The sequence below is a fragment of the Antedon bifida genome, chromosome 6 (assembly GCF_963402885.1).
Source record: "Antedon bifida chromosome 6, ecAntBifi1.1, whole genome shotgun sequence".
Lineage (NCBI taxonomy): Eukaryota > Metazoa > Echinodermata > Crinoidea > Comatulida > Antedonidae > Antedon > Antedon bifida.
This window is the reverse complement of record NC_136231.1, coordinates 3,191,485-3,211,862: the sequence shown is the minus strand read 5'-3', so window position 1 is coordinate 3,211,862 and position 20,378 is coordinate 3,191,485. Positions and strand designations below refer to the sequence as shown.

The window sequence follows — 20,378 nt, the reverse complement described above, 5'->3', positions numbered from 1 at the left end:
TTTAAACGTTCACATTGGAATGTTGCCCTAAAAGCTGACAATGCTTCAACTGGCTAAAAACAACATACATTTATTTCGTAGTCCTGAAATATTGTTTCAGCATTACGAGGAATCAGTCGTTAATTTGTAAAGAATTATTATTGCTGAGACATTTAAACCTGGAACAAAACATACTAACAACAGCCGATCGATTATAATACACATATCAACCCAAATCCGCTGAACAGACGATAACTTGTCGCGTGTCTTCAACTTTCCACCAATCAGCTTCAGGTATCGACCAATACGCAAAATGTTTGCTCCAACATGGACGTCATTTTCCTCATCGCTTACATCATTCGGTGTAGTATTCTGATTGGCCGGTTCCATATCAAGATGATTGAGAAGAGAGTTACCAATGACTTCACAGATCATGTCGTCATCGGTAACCGTGTCTAACTCATCATTTTCGTAATCAGACTGTTCGTTGATGTTTTCAATGGTATCGTTAGGGTTGTATTCGTGGCGGTAGTTATTAAGGCACATTACCTTCGCTAGTTTGTCCAGAATAAGGTAGCGTGACCAGGCTGGAGGTAACTTGTTTGGAGCATGCAGAGACAGGCGGATTATGATGACTGACATCGCTGTTTCTAGTGACATTACGATGATAAAGCACGCGAAGAGTTTACCTAATAAAAATAAAATATGAACTTAGTAACATTTACATTCTTTTTATACAATAATTATGAGATACATTATAGGCCTATATATCATACTTTGTTACAATGCAATGCAAGACTGTGTATCCGTATTCTTTTTTCCTTGTTATCTTCAATAAGTCTAACTTATTCCTTTAATTAGCCTGTGTGTAATAATATAAAGACATTTGGACAACAAACTACTGGACATGCTCGGAGTTGCATAGGTTAATGTCATAGTAGTAAATGTCCAAAACACTACGGTTATATACACAAGGAACAATATATTTACCTAGATATGAAACAGAGAGTGACGTCGGTGGAAGAAACGTCGCCCCAAGGAGCAGAAAGAACACAAGCGATAGCATAATGGTGATGTTGAGGCCAACCTTTTCACCAGACTGCGGTGGTAAAAAGAACACAACAAGTGACATCCATCCTACGAAGATGGTAGGATATAGCAGATTTAGCATGTAGAACAATGACTTTCGTCGTAAGTGTAGGTAGAACGTGATGTCAGAGAACGGTTCTGGACAACATCCATACATCACCAGATGCGCTTCACTATACATGTCCAGTAATGTCCATTGGCCATTAGGAGAGGCGTGTTCATGGTCACCATCTTTAAAAGAAAAATAAGAAAGATATTATATAGTACTAAAATAATATTATTGATAACATACTTTAGTTATTGTTCTGACAGGTAATTTTTTTTCAGTCGAATTTATTGCCATGAATCGAAAGTGTTGGTTTATGCGCACGTGTATTGATGTTTCCTTACTTTTGGTAGGCACGCAGAAAATGCACAAGCAGTCATTCATGTGAATAGCATTTTCTAATATTTATTTATTTAACATCTTTATACAGGATTACACAATCAAACAAAGAACCTGTTTTGCATTGTGGTCTAATGGTTACCGGTAATTGAGAAATTGTAAGTCAGAATAACCAATGACTTGTAAGGGATAACATGCTAACAGTACCTAATATACCTAGACTCGTATATAGTCGGTTAACAATAATAACTGATGTAATTTGAATAATAACAATAATATAATAACTGGGTTACCAACCGCTGATTTTTTTCATTCTAACAGCATTTGCCAAGTATACCCACGGTCCAAACTTTAAAGTACAATACTGATGGTCAAATGGAAAGTATGTGATGTCCATTTTACATGAACTTTTAAAAATAGCAGGAGCAGGCCAGTAAACTAGACCATCACTTCTAACGATAGCGTACGTTGAAGATACTCCATTGCCCGGTGTTCCGTCCACGTCAGCACTGCAAAATAATCAAATGAGAGATCTAAGCCTAGTCTACACTAGCAAACCTTACCGAACCTTACCGCGTGCAAACGTGACTCTACATCTCACTATGTCGGTTGGTCGATTGGTCGGTCGGTCGGTATACACTAACTCAAATTTGAGCACGCGAACTGCAGCCATGTATATGGCCTTGTTTTTTTTAACTCTTAGTTTGCTCCGTAAATTCTGTCTAGAGTTTGACGGAGACGGAGTTTTGTCTTAATATTAGTAAAAAGATAAATATTTTTGCACATATGGCGTTTCATACGTATACTACTTGAGCTTTGGTATTTTCAGACAAAAATCCAAGTAAATAAAAATATGAATACAGACTTGGGGCAAGTCTAATTACTGGAGGTTGTCATTTTCTCCTACCTGGAGGATCACAATGACTGCAAAGTATCCAATGCAAAGTATTTTTGTCAAGAAAGTGCAAGGCCTAACTTCTTTAAGTTGTGAATAACACATTTTATAGAAGACACTATACCTGTTATAAAGAACGGTATCTGGGAGCCATATCTTATTAGTCGGTATGTTGACGACAGATAAGTTGTCATACTCAGATGGATCCCATGTCAAAAACTCATCAAACCATTTCTAAGACGAGATTCAAAAATTGCATGTGTATATAGCCAATGTTCAAGTATATATAGCCTATGTTCAGGGAGTGTATAGCAAGGTCCAGGGTCTGGTTGAGTTTACTATGTAAATGTATTTGAAAAAAATGTACAGTTCACTATCTCTTCACTAAGTGGGAAAAATCCTATTTTAATGTGATTTTCCGTTTTGTATTAGGCCTAATTTTTGTTGTATATATGGAATATTTATCCTGAAATAAAGTGATCAATTCAATTCAATATTGATACAAGTTGATTTAAAATGTAATACATTGGTCATCAGATTCTCGTACGGATGCTATAGACAACGTCTTCAGTTCCTTGTCTGTTGACTCATCCGATTCTTAACTACTTGTCACTAGATATTGTCTAACTGACGATTGCAAGTTAGTCAGATAGTGACATCTGCAGAATCGGGTGGCTGACGACAATATTTCTCCCACATGGGTTACTGTTAATATATCCTGTCTCTAGACATGACACTGTGTTGAGAACCAGCTGCGTTGATTTATGTATTTTTCAATAATTGAATATGTGAATGAAACAGCATGAGTTCATGATTTGAAAATAAATACTTACCTGTTCAAGCGACCAAGCTGTCGTCAATATTTGATTTTTTTCGTCCTAAAGCAAAAATTAGCACGAATTGTAAAATTATTAGGTGGGGATGGCTACCATACAGCAATGAAACCGCCAACAAGTATCACAAACAGGCGTTGGAATGGAACCCACAAGTGAACACTTGCAGCTGCCGAAGAGATGGACATTATAGTGATTTGGAGGCAACAGTAATGGACAGATTAAGATTGAGGAAAGTATGTTGATGAGTTATACCAAGGCGGAGTAAGTGGCAAGCAAGTAAGTAAAGCTTGGTTCCCACTAGAGACGCAACGCAAGGACGTAATGCAACGTAAATGATTTGACCAATCACAAGCGATGGATTATTCGAATTGTGGATTGTCATCATCCTCAACTCGTCTGCGTTGCGGGTACGTCCTTGCGTTGCGTCTCTAGTGGGAACCACGCTTTAAGTGTGGGAACTCAGCTCATACTATTTAGTCAAGTAGCGATGAACTAAAATATTTAGATTTTAATGTAATGAGAGCAAAATATATTTTTATTTTGTTATCTTTCTGTATTTATACTACTCTAGCGATGAGTGACTCACAATATTAAGTATCATTGATAGTTCCATATGATAGTCAATGATAACAAGCGTTGATTCGTTGTACACGGGTCGCACATATGAACTATAACGTTTCATCAAATTAACAATCAAACGATGTTCCGTTCCTTCTGACTCCATCATAGCATTCAGTCCAAAAACAGTAACTTAAAAAAAAAGAATTTTACTTTGCTCTAGGTTTGACTAAGTGTATAATACTGACGTTCCTATTGGGATCCAGTAACAAACAGTTCTCATATCTGAAGCCAGATATATAGTGAGTGGTCTATCGAAGAGTCAGTTTGTCCTATTACTAAAGCTTGGTTCCCACTAGCGACGCAACATAACGCAATCTACGCAACGTAAGCAAATGCCCTTCTAATAATTGTGTTTTCACCCTCCTTCGTGAAATCAAACCTACGATGTTTGCAGCACTATAGTGCTACAAACATCGCTACGGGAAAATCAAATCAGTTTGTGTCAGGAGACGCTATATCACACATGCAATAAAGTTTGCTGTCAGAAGACACGATACCACAGGCTGTTTGTCGCTATATGATATAGTTACTGTATGTACGTGCATGGCTGAAATCAGCAAACCAAAAAGTTATAAGTTGACTTACCACACATATGTAATATTAATGAGTTGACAAGTATACGCCGCTCCATGATATTATAACCGTACTCAGTAGAGTGATGTCCGAGTAGATAAGAAAATAACTTCAACGTCTCTAGTCTTTATTTTATCTCAACCAAACCAGACTCATATCGTTAATTAAGTCTTGGGAATATGAATACAGACGATGATATCGATTTTTAACATTTAATTTGAGGTAATAATTTTTCAATTTACCTCTAATCGTAACGAGTGAATGTACGTGAAAATGAATTAATAAAAGGTCCTTGACATTAATTGACAATTTAAATTACCGACCATGGTTTAGAGCGCCGTTCTGCAACCTAACCAACCAAAAATTGATGGTTCGCGAAATTGTTTCCGATACTGAAACTTTTTATCAATTATACACTGATCTATATGTGAAATGTTCTCAGTTTTGTAGAATCTACAACACTGATTACATTTTACATCTACAGTTTTTCCCTTTGTTGACGTGCGGCAAGTCCGTAGCGTAGTGACATAATTAATTGGGAATCGACGACGGGGCATTGGACGCTGTTGACGCATAGCTCGTTGTTAATATACAAGTGGGAGTTCTAAACAGTACTAACACACTTTCAATAAACTATCGTAAATGCTAGCTGCTACAGTATGGCTTATGAGACGACGGATACTACGATATCATGTCACTTGTTCAATTTAACACTATGATCATTTCAGTTTGATGAAGCTAATGTTGTAAATGTCATAATCATTGTAATATGTTTACAAATTGAAGTAATGAATATAATTTTATATATTATAAGTTTATATTATGTTGCAACATTAATAAGAAATATCGCAATATTAACCATCGTTATTTATAAACATAAGCCTAAGACGACAATAATTGTATATACAAATTTTTCTATACCTAATTAAACTCTTAAACTTCAATTTATGATTTTAAATTGCAATAAAAATGATTCGTATCGTATTCGTAAACATGCTTTATAACTAAAATATCTTGGTGCTGCTATACCAATTATCTTATTTATTTGTAACCATATTAATAAAACAAGCTTTCTGGTGCTATATCAGGATTTGAACAATGACAAGTCCTAAATACCATGCTTCAGTTTCATAATACTTGACGTTCCATGTTATTGTTGACTATTCAACGAGTATGCAATAGGTTCCTTTATGCTGATACTCATGCGTTTGCTGGACCTGACATCCAGCAATATCCAAATAGAAACCATGGCACGCCTCTAGTTTCAAGCATTGTAGCGCGCATCGTAAGTAAGCAACATCCATAGAAATTCGAATTCCTGAATTATTGTCAAAACGATACAGTCCACGAGTTTTTCTTACTCCTAAAAAAATAAAATAATAACAATAGAGATACAATAGTAATAATAATAGTAATAGTATAGTTTGATAATATGATGATGTACCTCGTTCACAAATGTATCCCACTGTTTGTCCGTTGATAAGCCTAGTACTTGTCTTGATATCGCGTATTGCACGCTCGCTGGTACTTATAGCAACACCACACTGCTGGCCATTCCCCACTTTAGGAGCAGTAGAGGATCTGTAAACCAACCACTGTATGGAGCCATCAAAAGCCTCTTTGGTTTCCCACTTCCAGTTTTCGTTTACCTTTCTTTTCAGATTTGCTTCGCGAGATAACCCGATTGCGTAATTTCCAGTCGGATGGTTCATATTCACATACTCAATGACTGCATCCAATTCATCGGTACTGGTGAGGCAGGCCAGATAACCACCACCAGTCTCACAATTAAGCTTGACATCCAACCAAGTTTGTTGATCGTTCTCGTATAGAATATTGACAATGTACTCAGACCACATATACTGGAAATTTGAACCTTACCAAATTAAAAAGACAATTATATTAAGTTAAATAGATTCTTAATGTAAAGAAAAAACAAAATAAAAGGAATTTTGTGTTCATGTCGTCATGATCATTCTGATTGTTGACGTCATTATCACAGACATCATCATTCTCATTGTGGTGGTAATAAAACAGCAGCAATTAATGTTTCATCCATTTCATTCAATATATATATATATATATACATGTGGAGACATATTTTGGTTACTAATTACTTTCAATTTATCGTACATAAAGAATGAATTGATTTTCAAACACTGTGGATTCTTATACAATAGAACAATTACTCTATAAAAATACAAAAGGCACACTGTCAAAAACACTTGGAGAACACTTATGACATGGAGTCTTCTCGAAATCAAACTTGCAACTGACTAGCAAGCTATTGTTGTTTTATTTAATTGATTTGAAGAAAATGTTAGCGTAAATTTAATTGAAGTAAGTTAACTGTTCAATATTGCGTAAATTAAGTAGACACTAATTGAAAGGTACTAATTATTATATTAAATAAGTCTACATTGTCATTAACGGTTCGTACTTTAGATTTTGATATATTAATACAAAGAAAGAGGAAATAAGTGAAAAAGTGAAACAAGAAATAACAGAGGGCGTGCTATTTAATATCTATGTTCATGTTGAAGGTAAAGATAACTCGAGATTTCAATCAGCTCTTCTGACGTCATCAATACATCGATTTTCCTGAAAATCGATAGGCATAGGCATATAGCTATTTGAAAAACAAATTCAGAAAGACATTCTGAAAATTGTTTACCATTATTCTGCAAACAAACATACATACAAACATGCATACAAATACATACAAAATAAACTTCCAAGTAAAAATTGCTTGAAATTTTGATTATAAATATAATTATGCATTACAACATGTTTAATAAAATGAGAATGGAAATAATAGTAATATTAATACCGAGCTAACACGTACCATGATGTTCACAAATATATCCTTGTGTTGGTCTATAACTATTAAGACCACTGGTTGTTTGAAAATCTTTCAGTGTACGATCGCTGATACTGATTCTAACGCCACACTGAATGGAAGTCGCTCCATTTGGTTCAGAACCATCTGTCCATACATGCCATTGTATGGATCCATCAAAGACCTCTCCTGTTTCCCACTTCCAGTTTGCAATCATGTTTCTATCCATACCTGCTTCGCGAGATAACCCGATTGCGTAATTTCCAGTCGGATGGTTCATATTCACGTACTCAATGACTGCGTCCAATTCATCAGTACTGGTGAGGCAGGCCAGATAACCACCACCAGTCTCACAATTAACCTTGACATCCAACCAAGTTTCTTGATTGTTCTCCAGCATATGGACAGTGTACTCTGATAACTTGTATTGGAATTTCGAAATACCTTAATGTATACAAATTATAGAACGTTACAGAATGCAGTGGAGTGTCCAACATAACATGACTTGACATTTTTACGGCAGTTAAAAATAACCATCCAGATATCTAGATAATAAACATGCCATCTACATGCTTTAGAATGATGAGATGACGTGATCATGAGCCGTACCATGTCGACATACTGCAGAAGTGTACCGAATCATGTAGGCCTAATCGTTTTTTTATTTTTGTTAAGAAGAATTACCAGATTCATGAACCCTTCAGAAGAGTTAAAGCCTAACAATCAGATTACAAGCTTGTCATGTCTGCTGCATCTTTCATAAGACATTTTTTAGATGGCAGCATGTTTTTTATCTGATTATCTATTTTAAGCTTCAATTGAATACTCTTGGTTTGAGAACTAGAACACCCCAGATCATCTATCTATACGGTATCACATGGCATTACTGACTATGTATCACATGTGGTGCCTGTAACTGTGTTTCACAATATGTTAAGCATTGTGACACTGTGTACACAATTGTAATAATAATGTCCTGGATTTATATAGCGCTTAATGTTGCTGAACATTATTACCCCATTCATTTTTTGGATCAAACACGTATGGAAACATACTCCCATAATGCAGCTAGTTATCAGCGCAAAGTTGTGTCCAGACTCTAGATTACGCCACCTGAACAAATTCCGTGATAGAATGTATGTATCAGTGAAAATGTAATGCAATTTATAGACAAATAAAATAAAAATACAATTGTACTGTAGTCAAATTGAAAATTGGAAGCCGGCTAGGACCATGGATCTATAAATTATATATCCATGCTAGACTAGAACTAATCAGATATTTAAGGTGAACCAAAATTATGTTATTCCTATCCGTTTGGCAAAATTCACCGTATAAATGATTTCGTTAAAATTCTAACAATTACAAATCATCATGATCATAAATAATCATTTAAATAAATAATGATAATTTAAAAAGAATAAATCTTTCAAATTTATTTTTAAAGTTACTGGTAGCTATATGATGCTAATGATTTGGTTTAGTAGTTTTTAGTTTAGTTTTAGTATAAATTTATGCCTACAAGATTAAAATTAAAAAACAAATAATGTTTCCACAAGTTTGATGAACAATTTAGTGTTTTGAAATAAAGGCAATTTTAAGATTGATCTCTAATCCTTTGATATTTGTTGATTTTTTTGAAAATAATTTGTGAAAACAACTTACAATATACTATGTGCATTCCACTCAACAACATACACATTATCGTCCGTATGCCTAACATTGTATCAGAAGTTTGACGTCGACCACCTATCTCGACATCTTACAGCAAAATGGCGGAGAAATTCAATTCGAACGAAATACAGTCACTGCAATTGTCTATTATTACGTACAAATCAAATTAAAAAAATTATTTAATAGCGACATTTACCTATAACAAAAAGCTTGACCGGAAAATAAAGATATGTTAGATGACGCAAAGTGGTATAAAGGCTGCTACACAACGATAAATAGATAAACATATTTTTTTTTTACAAACGAGCATATTTTTAGGTCTGGTTTAATCAATAACAGATTCATTCTTTTAGTTCACATAATTCATATGAAATAATACAGTATGGTACAGTATGTATAAGGTAGTACTATTTAAATGCCGAATATTTTAGATGACGATATTACATTGACACAGTAGTATGTCTTCATGTCTTTATGTTATCTTTAAAGCAACATTTTTTAGAAAGTAATTTTTTTTAATGGTCACCCTCTACTGAACTTTTGTTTGCTTATAACGTTGCAACTCTTTGATAAGATTTATCTTTTTATATTTGTAATATTTTTTGTTTTATGTTTCTGACTTTAAATTGTGTTGAGCGAAGAAAGTTTGTGATACGAATTTCAGTAAGGACTGATTAATAAAATAAAAAATAATTATAATGTAGGCTACAAGATAATGTTGTACAGTACATCTAAGGTGGATTAACCACCACCACCACTGTTTTCTTATTCATTTAATCTTGACAGTTATCGACGTGTCAGTAGAATGGTTAGTTGAATGTACTTATTTTTATAATTTTATTCAAACGGATGGCGAGAACTTGATAGACCAAGCATAAATTTAGCATTGCGCCCTCTCCAGCCAAATCACCAAACCATGGGCGGCGGCTGTTTTGATGAAACTTTTTTTCCATCAAAAAGGTAAATAAACAATTTGCCGACGACCGGCGGAAGTGGAAGACACACAACAACAACAACCAGCAGGAGATTGGAGCTGCAGCAGATGAAATGGCTTCCGTACCAGCACAGAGAGTAGTGTTTTTTGGAACTGATCGAACCCCTTGCTTTATGACCGAAAACACACAGATAAATCTAGGAAACATTGGACCAGAAGAAGTTCTTGTCAAAATCAAGCTTGCCACAATATGCGGATATGATTTGAGAATTCTACAGGGGCTTTCGAAAGCTAAAACTCCGAGGTAAGCCTCATCAATCAAGATCATCTGACTGGCCAATGCACAGAGACTCAACAAGTAGCTGTGTGTTTAAAAGTAGGCCTACTGTACTAGCCTAGATATGGACTACCAAGGCTACTACATTTTTAAGCACAACCGGCCTGTATCAAAACTAGTGTAATCTTGTATCTACAATCCGTTTTTTTCTTTAACACTGTGCTTAATATGTGCGATTACAATTTCAAATTCTGCAAAGATTTCCTTGCACAATTTCAAATTCTGCGAAGGTTTTCGTGTTTAATTTCAAATTGTGCAGGTGTAACTTATTTTAAATTGAGCAGTGCAGTTTAATTGCAAATTGTGCAAGAAACGCTTTTGCACAATTTCTGATGCATCGCGCGCTTTAACACAAAACATGGAACGCACATAAAGGAGGAATCACCGTCATAATTCTCTCACTTTATCTCGGCAAATGATCACAACGCTATGACTGATCACAACGCTATGACTGATCACAAAAAGATAAAAGTACCAAACTCATCCCTCCTCTTACGTGAGACATTTGCCAAAACATTATTCCACTTAGACGCAATGCAACGTTGTAGTCACAATGCAAGTGGGAAGGGTCCGGGGAAGGATCGAACCAAGTTTAATTTAAGTTACTGCACTTTTGCACCTCATCTCTATCGAGCTTGCTTACCCAATTAAAAAAAATACACCATCTGCGCGGCGGTGAAGATAAGTGACCATTATTAATGCCAAGTTCTGTGTGAAAGTACAGTAGCATCATAATAATGGGTTAGAGTAAACTAAAAAATATCTTTAAAAATATCCACTTTGCTCGTAGTATAGTCACCAGAGTTTAAACTATTATATAATTGTTTTTTTTCCTGATCAATTGTATAGTGTACTGGGCCATGAGGCTGTTGGTGAAGTGGTCAAAGTAGGCAGCAATCTGGATTTGGAGGGTATCAAGTCAGGTGACCGTGTCTCGTTCTGTATGTATGATGCTTGTTCAAAGTGTCAATGTTGTCAACATGGTTTCCAACAAAGATGTTATAACAAGTTTATGGTATGTAAAAGTCGCATCACATTTAATGAAAATGAGGCTCTGTACGAAATTGATGAGACATGTGCGTTTGCTGGTGAATGGTGGGTAAAAAAAGTAAACAAAAAAAGTGAACAAAATGAATGCCGCTTGGTGACGCAAAGGGACCCTTAGATCAAGACACAACTTTGTGCTGATTACTAGCTGCATTATGGGAGTATGTTTCCATACGTGTTTGATTTAAGAGGTTTAAGAGCGCTTAGAGGTTTCACAACATTAGGCGCTATGTAAATCAAGGATATTATTATTATTAGGAGCTAATGAAAGGTGATGTGTTTGTTACATCTCATCCACTGTACTTTGAGACAGTTATTGCATTTTTAAAAGCTCAATATATATTTGAATCCATTATTTATTATCCATTGTTGTAAATGTTTAAAGACACCTTCCCTACGTTTTTTAGATCTAATTTAAGATCACAAACTATATTTAATGTAAAAATAATACTATAATATGGTCCTATTGCGATAACTTTTTTCGTCTTTAAACGGTCAAAAATGTGAAAAATAAGTTGATTCTAATAATTATAGCGGCCCGCTATAAATCCCAAAATGCATTGCTCGCGGATTGATATTTTTGTTTTTCTTCTGTAATTCGCCCACTTTTCGATCAATCGTGAGGCCAAAACAAATGGAAGGCTCCTAACTTTTCAGCGAAAATACCGAGTTTTCCCCAATTTGTATCAACGGAGTCTGGCAAAAATAGAAAGACAATTAATGCAGCAACTATACAACGTCAGACTAGGTATATAGCTAGCGTACGATGTTCATACGTTACCGATGTTTACCAGCTAGGCCTACAAAACTAAGCCTAGCTAGGCTAGGCCTAAAGACCGTCCACGAGAGGTCAGTCGCAGCGAGCTACTTAGGTAGTGCATTGTTTCTCACTTTTTATCATAATTTACCATAAAACGTACATTTAAGACAAGGAATGACCTGGTTTAATGTTTTTAAAGTAATATGTATTATTTTTACAAAACGTCACAAATTGTAGGGAAGGTGTCTTTAATATAATTTGTATACACAATGTGAAGTTGTTCTGACAACAACACAACTGTTTCTTCTACAGTATGGCCAAGGAATGCTGAATTGTAGTCAGAGTTTCAGCGGATGTTTCGCATCTCACATCATTTTAACAAAGGGTACAAGGCTTGTCAAAATACCAGATAGCGTTACAGACAAAATGGCCGCTCCGTTAAATTCTGCAATCGCTACGATGATGCATGTTTTGTCTACGTTACCTAAAGATGGTATGAAAAATATGAAAGTTTTAATACAGGTAAATTGAATGGAATAATATACTTTACAAATTTTATTGTATCTGTTTTCTGTTTTATACCTTTAAGTGGCAACTTTCGTTGCTGTTGGTTTTGATGAAATAAAATAAATAAATTATATTTTATAGTACAATTCCGATCATTTTGATACACCACCCCCAGTATTCTCAACGCCCCAACCCCTCCCACTCTGGGAGGGCTTTTTTTTGTAATATTGTACACTTTGCAGTTTTTAAACGGTAAAAAGTAAGAAGTGTGATGTGCCCACATATTTTTTTTTTTTTTTTTTTTTTATTTTATTTCATCATCACCCTACAGTGACCAAACGTCACCATTAACAGGGCTGATCGTAAAATATAACATATAATATACAAGCAAAAATCAACAGATAACAAGACAACATTTAAATATTACTGACATTAGACAAAACCTTGTGACGGAAACAAGCAAGGGAATCAAAAAAAATATCAACAGATCCATCAATTTTACATAGTGAGTGGTATAACTTAGGCAAACGATTAACAAAACCATTTTTAGTAATATTTACCCTCCCTCTTGATATAGAAAATAAAGCAGGATAACGCAATTGATATTGTGGAACAGAAATAGGAAAGTACACTTCAAAATTACCATGAAAAATTGAGTTCACAGCCTTAAAAAGAAAAATTAAATCAAATAATTTACGCCTATCCGCTAAATTAATAAGAACGTCTTTACTAATAGAACCAAATTTACGCACATAAAATCGACAAAACTTGTTCTGTACACTTTGTAATCTAGAAGACTGGGCAAGAGAAATAGAGTTAAAAATAACACTGCAGAATTCAAGATTCGACCTAACTAAAGATTTGTATAAAATAACTAATGCCTTTTTATCGTTGATATGTCTGCAATGTCTCCAAAGAAAACCCAAAAGCCTATTGCATTTAGAGACTATAAAATCAATATGTTTACAGAAGGTTAATGAACTATCTAAAAAAATACCAAGGTCTTTGTGAACAGAGACTCTTTCAAGTATAATATTCTTAATATAAAAGTCAAAATAGATGGGTTTTTTCTTAAGAGTAAAAGACATTGATTTGCATTTAGAGGCATTGACTGACATATTCCAAGTGTCGCACCAGTGAATGAGTCTGTCAACGTCTTCTTGTAACAACAACATATCATTTAAAGTTTGTATAGACTTAAATAATTTGATATCGTCAGCAAACATAAGAACATTAGAATGACGAGGAACAAAGGAAAAATCGTTAATAAACATAATGAAAAAAAGAGGCCCCAAAATAGACCCCTGAGGCACGCCAGATAAAACTGGAAGCCATTCAGACGCGTTACCATCAAAAGTGACTCTCTGAAACCTGTCCGATAAATAACTTGTAAAAAATAAAATTAAATCGTGATTTAGACCAAATTGTTGAAGTTTAAACAAGAGCAACTTATGGGAGACCCTGTCAAAGGCTTTAGCCATGTCTGTATATACAACTTCGCATTGCCCTTTTGCATTTATTGCGTCATACGCATGTGACAACAGAACAGACAAATTTGTTTCACAAGACCTTCCTGGGTAAAATCCGTGTTGATGGTCACTAATAACTGGTGATATATGTTTAAAAATTTGGTCGTGAACAATTTTTTCAAAAACTTTAGAAATAGTTGGCAACAATGAAACCGGTCTATAATTATGTACATCAGATTTAGAACCAGCTTTAAAGATAGGGCACACGTTAGCTTGCTTCCATTTTATCGGAAAACGTTTCTCAGAAATGCATCTTTCAAATAAAATTTTACAAGGGAAAGAAAGAGGTTTGGCAGCTAAAGACAAAACAATATTACTTAGACCATCATTACCTGAAGCCTTATGAGAATCAATTTCATTAATGTGCTTTTCTATAACCTCCTGATTAAACTCAAGTTTAGATAAGCAATCAATGGGATATTCAGGAAGATTAGGAACATCCAAGTCGTTGTTAACAGGACTAAAAACAGAATAAAAAAATTGATTAAGTAAGTTTGCTTTGTCTTTTACAGTGTAAGCTGACTGATTATTAAAATGTAGTTCCGAAGGAATGTTGTTATTATTTTTTCTTGAGGATTTTATCCAAGACCAAAAACGTTTCGGATTACAACTTAAATTACAACATAATGAATTAACATAGGTTCGATACTTAAATCTACAAAGTCGTTTAAAATTTGACCTAGCAAATCGAAAATTTTCAATATTTAACCTATTTGGATTACGTTTTTTTTCTCTAAAATATGATTCTTTAGATTTCAAAGCAGTGTAGAGCTCATTATCAAACCATGGTGGGAGTTTTCTCTTAGGTCTGAAAACAGGGACGAGATCTTTGATAGTAGCAAAAATAAAATCATAAAATAAATTAACTGCCTCATCAATGTCAACGGCAAGATCAAGTAAATTCCAAGGAATATGAGAAAGTGTTTGTATAAAATCTAATTTGTTAAGTTTCTTAAAATTATATAACAATCGATCGTCATTATTGATAAGGTGTTTGTTAAACTCTATAGGATATTTAAAATTTATTGCACAGTGATCAGAAGTGAAAATATCTTCACCGAATGAAACTTCATGGCATATAGTATTGCACAAGACAAGATCAAGAGTGTGATCGGCACATGTCGGAAAATATACAAATTGATTAAAATTATTACCCTGTAAAATATTATCTATAAAAAATTTGCCATTGGAGTTGTCGGGAGCTTCACATTCTACAATATTGCACTTATTATAACTATTCAAACGCCATTTTATCTCAGGTAGATTAAAATCTCCTAATAACATAACGTCATGATTGAAACCCTGAAATTCATATTGCACATTGTTTATATGGTAGTGATATGCTTAAATATGGTAGTGATATGCTTAAATATGGTAGTGATATGCTTAAATATGGTAGTAATATGACATCAGCATGTCTATATATGGGCACATCACATTTTGTCACATAAAGTTTGATAGTGTAGACAGAGCTTACAGAAACTTGCAAACCTATATTTACAGTATTAACTTAATTTGATGAAAATATATATATATTTGCAGGGTGCAGGGTTATTTGGCATCTATGGTTGTGCTATACTACATCAAGCAGGCTATAGCAAAGTTTATTGTACAGATTATATTTCAGAACGGTTAAAATTAGTAAATTGGTTTGGAGGAGTACCAATTGATATGCGTAAGTAATCCGTACTTGTCCAAGGTGCATAATATGGTTCTCGTCCGCAAATTTTGCTGTCGAGTCTCAGTAAACTTTCATATTTCATCACTACACTTATATTAATCGTGCAAACACATCAACTCAAGATTTCCATAAGTATGCAACAGTCTAGCTATTCCTGTTTAACTAGGCCTAAACCTTAACATGGAAAATGTTAAATTGTTTTTATGTTTACATACATTATGTCAATTATTATGTGTCATGAGGAGAGGCGACTGTGACAGACTTATTTGAGTCTCTATGTTGTCCCTCGACCAAATGATACTTTTGTTTTCATACATATTTTGATTTTTGCTGATTTTGGGCGAAATAAATGTTGAATTGAATTGGAAAGTCATGATTTTTTAAATATTAACAGAAGAGAATCAAAATATAACCAGATTTTGATTTTTCACCATTACCATTGGAAAATTTATTTCTTGAAAATAAGATGAACTTTTGAGTTAAAATAACTATTGTGAGGCATTTGATAAATTTTGCACGTAGGCAGCTGAGTGAGGCGAGTACTGTTTCATCTATTTCTATAGTTTCCGTAATAAAAAAGTTTTAGTATCTCATTTAAATTTTGCTAACATTACTTCTATGACATGCCAATATTAAATCAAGATGAAAGTGAATTGGAAGGTAGTGGTTTAAGGTGAATACTGACAGATGAGTGGTATCATGGAGCAATCAAATAAATTCCATTTTCATTTAAAAATAAATTCTTTGGGATTGCATATCAATCAAATTCTCTTCGTTCTCTCCTAATTACCACATTTAAAGTTTAGATAAATCTACAATATTGATACTAGTTATCTATGATGCCGTTTTGGGGTCCTACACTATCAAACTTTATGTGACAAAAAAATGTGATTTGGCCATACATGGGCATGATGATGTTATAAAACTACCATATTAGGACACACCTTTTTTGTCAAACAAGTTTGATAGTGTAGACAGAGCTTTAGTTTAAAAATTTGAACACGCTTTCTTCAATAGAGCTTGTTATGTTAATGATAGAAGCATAAAAATGTGTATATATATTGTTAGTAATAAACAGTGGTTTAATGGTAGGATGCCTGCATGTCAAGGAGAGGATTCTCGGTCCGAATCTTGGTTGGTCTTGGTTTTTATTCTCATCTTAGCTAAATGAATTTAATCATTATGTTATATATTTTATTTATATTTAGGAATTAAAAGTGATTACCCTACTGATGAGTCAGTCGATATCGTTATTGAGGTAATAATTTATGTAATTGTCAATTAATCATTGTTATCATCTTCATCATTAATATCCATACCTAAAATAGAATAAATATTATTATAAGCCTCATCATCATTGCAATCATTAGTTAGGTTTACATTGACAATTGATCATGCTTACTGATCATGCTTACTGATCATGCTGAAGCCAGCCATGTGAACTATAATGATCAGGTACCATGCTTATTTCAATCAACTTAATATCAAGTGAAGCATAACAAACATTAATTATTATTCATGATAAAATCAACCAGATCAGACTTAATTTAGTATTTCCAAGTCATTTGAATAGAAATTTGAATAAATATATCTAATTTGCATACAGGTGTGTGGCAATTCATCAGTGATACCAGAGGGCATCCAACTTCTTCGGCCAGGTGGTGTATATTTATTGGTTGGTCGTAACCAAAACAACTCAAGTTTAAATATCACAGTTAACCAGCTGGTAAATAAATGTCTCACCATCAAAGGTAGATAATATTTTATTAATCTTATGATTTTCAAGACTGTAAAATGAAATATTTGTTAATACCAAGCCTCTATTTCCTTGCCACTAACATCCTACCTGCTACTAGTAATATGGTAAAACCCTATTAAGGGGACACCAATAAAGTGTCCCCTTAATACGAGTGTAGCGAGTGTTCCAGGAATTGGCCATATAAAACATACCCTTTTTTCATGGGAAAGTTGATAAAAAAGGTAAAGGTAGTAACTGTCTCCATAAAATGGGTGTGTCTCCATAAGAGGGGTGTGTCCCTTAATAGGGGTGTGTCCCCTTAATAGGGATGCCCAAATAAAGGGTTCTACTGTAGCTTCAAATTTTGTTTAATAATAATAATAATATTCTGAATTTATATAGTGCCTAATGTTGTGAAACCTCTAAACATTATTTTATTACCCCAGTCATTTTTTACTGATCAAACACGTATGGAAACATACTCCCATAATGCAGCTAGTAATCAGCGCCAAGTTTTGTCTTGATTAAACCGGGTTCCCATATACACCTGGGTGGAGAGAGGCAAATGTAAGTAAAGTATCTTGCCTAAGGATACAAGCAATGCGGCGAGAGTTGGATTCGAACCTCAATCTCACGATCAGTAGGGGCTGGACTTGATTAGTGTTTACACTTTTCTAGCGCCTTCCTTATGTTTTAAAATTTAATATTATTTATCATTGTAAAACAAAATATTATTTGGAAAATAAAGTTGAAGTTGAAGTAGTCGAACGTCCAACACACAGCGCCACACGCCCGTACTAATATTTACTTCAAATATATGTCTCAAGTGTATCAAATTGTATTTTGTTTTTGTAAATGTTATACCATACTTTTGCAACTGTTTAACCCTCTTTCCCACAGGAAACCATATATTCAGAGGTGTGTCTATTCAAAGAATAATTCAACCACATTATTATTTTGGCATGGTTGAAATCCCTCTTATCGTATTAGTTTATGTACAGCGCTTAGAGGTTTCACAACATTACGTTCTATATAAATCCAGGATATTATTATTATTAAACGAATATTATTAAATCTATGTACATGGTACTTTTGTGAATGCAATGTCTAATAATAATAATTTCTATGACCATGAATTATTCATGAGATAAAATATAATAGTTGTTTTGATCAGTATATTTTTCCCTGCTGTCATTGAACACAATGGATGAGATAAAAATACATGATGGCACTTGAGGGATGTTAATATGTTTATAGCCTTGCATGTGTTGAGTGGATGTGTCGCTGCTTAAGTGTGGTATGACCGCTCAACAATCAAATGCCCACTTTGTCAATTATGTAATATATGCAGGCATTGATTACCACTATACATTTACAGTGTGTGTGTTGTGTCTAATTCGTTTTCTTCTGCTCATAGTACCTGTCTTCAAAGAGTCCAAGATCGTTTTGTACGTTTTGTGTATTCTACTTGTCACTGCCCTCCTTTATCTGTCTCTCTCCTTTCTCTTGTCTCTCGTCGTTCCATGTTCGATCTTCAGTTTTTGTATAAGTGTATGAATTCACGTTTCAATTGTAATTTTATCTCCTTGTTTTCCTTTTATGTTAAAGCTGTTGGTTGTCGTACTCGTAATTCTAAATGTAATCTTCTTTATGTGCCATATTGTCGTGTGACCAATGTTACCAAGAATGGATTTATCTCACGTACTGTATTTGTCTTCTTTTTAATAATTGTGTTGTTAAAGATAATTCTATTGATCTCTTTTTTGACCGTTATAATTGTTTTTGTAATAAAATTAGTAAGAACTTTGTATTGTATAGGTCTTAAGATATATATATATATATTTTATTCCATTCCGTTGAATGAGATTATGAAATAAATAAATAAATAAACTCTTTCCATCTCACCATTAAGAAAATCCAATTTGAAATTGATATTTTATAGTACAGTAGTACCTCCATTAAGGGGACACCTTCTGGTCCTAAGAAAATGTATTAGAGGTGTCCCCTGAATAGGAGTAGGCCCTTGTGTTAAAATATATGTTTCTAGTTTGTTTCATGGGAAAGTGTCCCTTTAATAGAGGCTTTCCATATATGGATATTCCAAAGGAGAGATTGTACTATACTTTAAAGTCTTGATATTATGTAGTGTAAATGAGGTGTAGACTGCATTTTAAAAAAATGAATAAATTCGTTATTAGACAAATGATATTGACAATTTAAAAGCCAGCGGAATGTATAGACTGTGTTTTGAAAATTGAATACCATATTTATTTCGAATAAATGCCCTGGGTGTTTATTGTTCAGGAATGTTTTTAGGGGGCGTTTATTCGAGTGAGGCATTTATTCGGGAGAGGCATTTATTTAGGGGAGGCATTTATTTGGGGGAGGCGTTTATTTTTTTGTGTGTAATGGTAACATATATAATAATAATAATAATATAAATGAAATGAATGAAAATAATAATGAAATGCAAAATGCATTTTGAAAATGTCAATACAATCATTTATAAAGAAGTAGTAATTTATTGTCAGTATTCACATAATATATAACATCATTTAATTTCCCCATACTAAACAAGAGTAATGATCTTGATATTTTTTTAATACTACGTCAATTCAGAAAGAAAAAAATCTATGAATATAGATAGCTTTTGTACTTGAATTATTAAAATTATACTGAGAAATAAGAAGACAAGAATGGTATTCTCTCTGCTGTACATTCAACCAGTTTGTTTAGTCTATTCTAGTATTAGACACAATACAAGTGTGTATGTAACTCATTAAATATATATTGATACAATAAATGTTTCTGTGCATACATTATCTCTATTGTTTGGGATATGCAAAAACAGGACAAATTTGAACTACTGTAGTTTAAATGTTAGATAATGGTTAAAAACATTTGATTGGTCATTGGAACCTCATCTCTGTACAACTGCAACATATAAAATGATT

The 20,378-nt window shown here is 33.8% G+C and overlaps 2 protein-coding genes across 3 annotated transcripts in view; one reads left to right on the top strand and one right to left on the bottom strand.

Moving 5' to 3' along the window:
- Positions 1-102: 102 nt before the first annotated feature.
- On the bottom strand, positions 103-6,090 carry LOC144844976 (neuronal acetylcholine receptor subunit alpha-10-like). The gene is made up of 7 exons (XM_078702092.1): positions 5,823-6,090; positions 3,771-3,934; positions 3,182-3,226; positions 2,473-2,582; positions 1,751-1,962; positions 970-1,299; positions 103-668 (listed from the first exon to the last, which is right to left on the bottom strand). Exons 1-7 carry the CDS (start codon positions 6,088-6,090, stop codon positions 103-105), a joined length of 1,695 nt encoding a protein of 564 aa, XP_078558218.1.
- A 3,749-nt stretch (positions 6,091-9,839) lies between these two features.
- LOC144845813 (L-threonine 3-dehydrogenase-like) overlaps positions 9,840-20,378 on the top strand; it is a 180,571-nt gene continuing 170,032 nt past the window's right edge. For both annotated transcript variants that reach the window (XR_013612592.1, XM_078703261.1), the window contains exons 1-6: positions 9,840-10,129; positions 11,012-11,177; positions 12,282-12,491; positions 15,548-15,680; positions 16,895-16,944; positions 17,293-17,437. Coding sequence is in view for 1 of the 2 variants with exons in the window: in XM_078703261.1 (XP_078559387.1) it covers positions 9,939-10,129; positions 11,012-11,177; positions 12,282-12,491; positions 15,548-15,680; positions 16,895-16,944; positions 17,293-17,437 (895 nt within the window). In the remaining variant the exon portion in view is untranslated. The remainder of the gene's footprint in view (positions 10,130-11,011; positions 11,178-12,281; positions 12,492-15,547; positions 15,681-16,894; positions 16,945-17,292; positions 17,438-20,378) is intronic.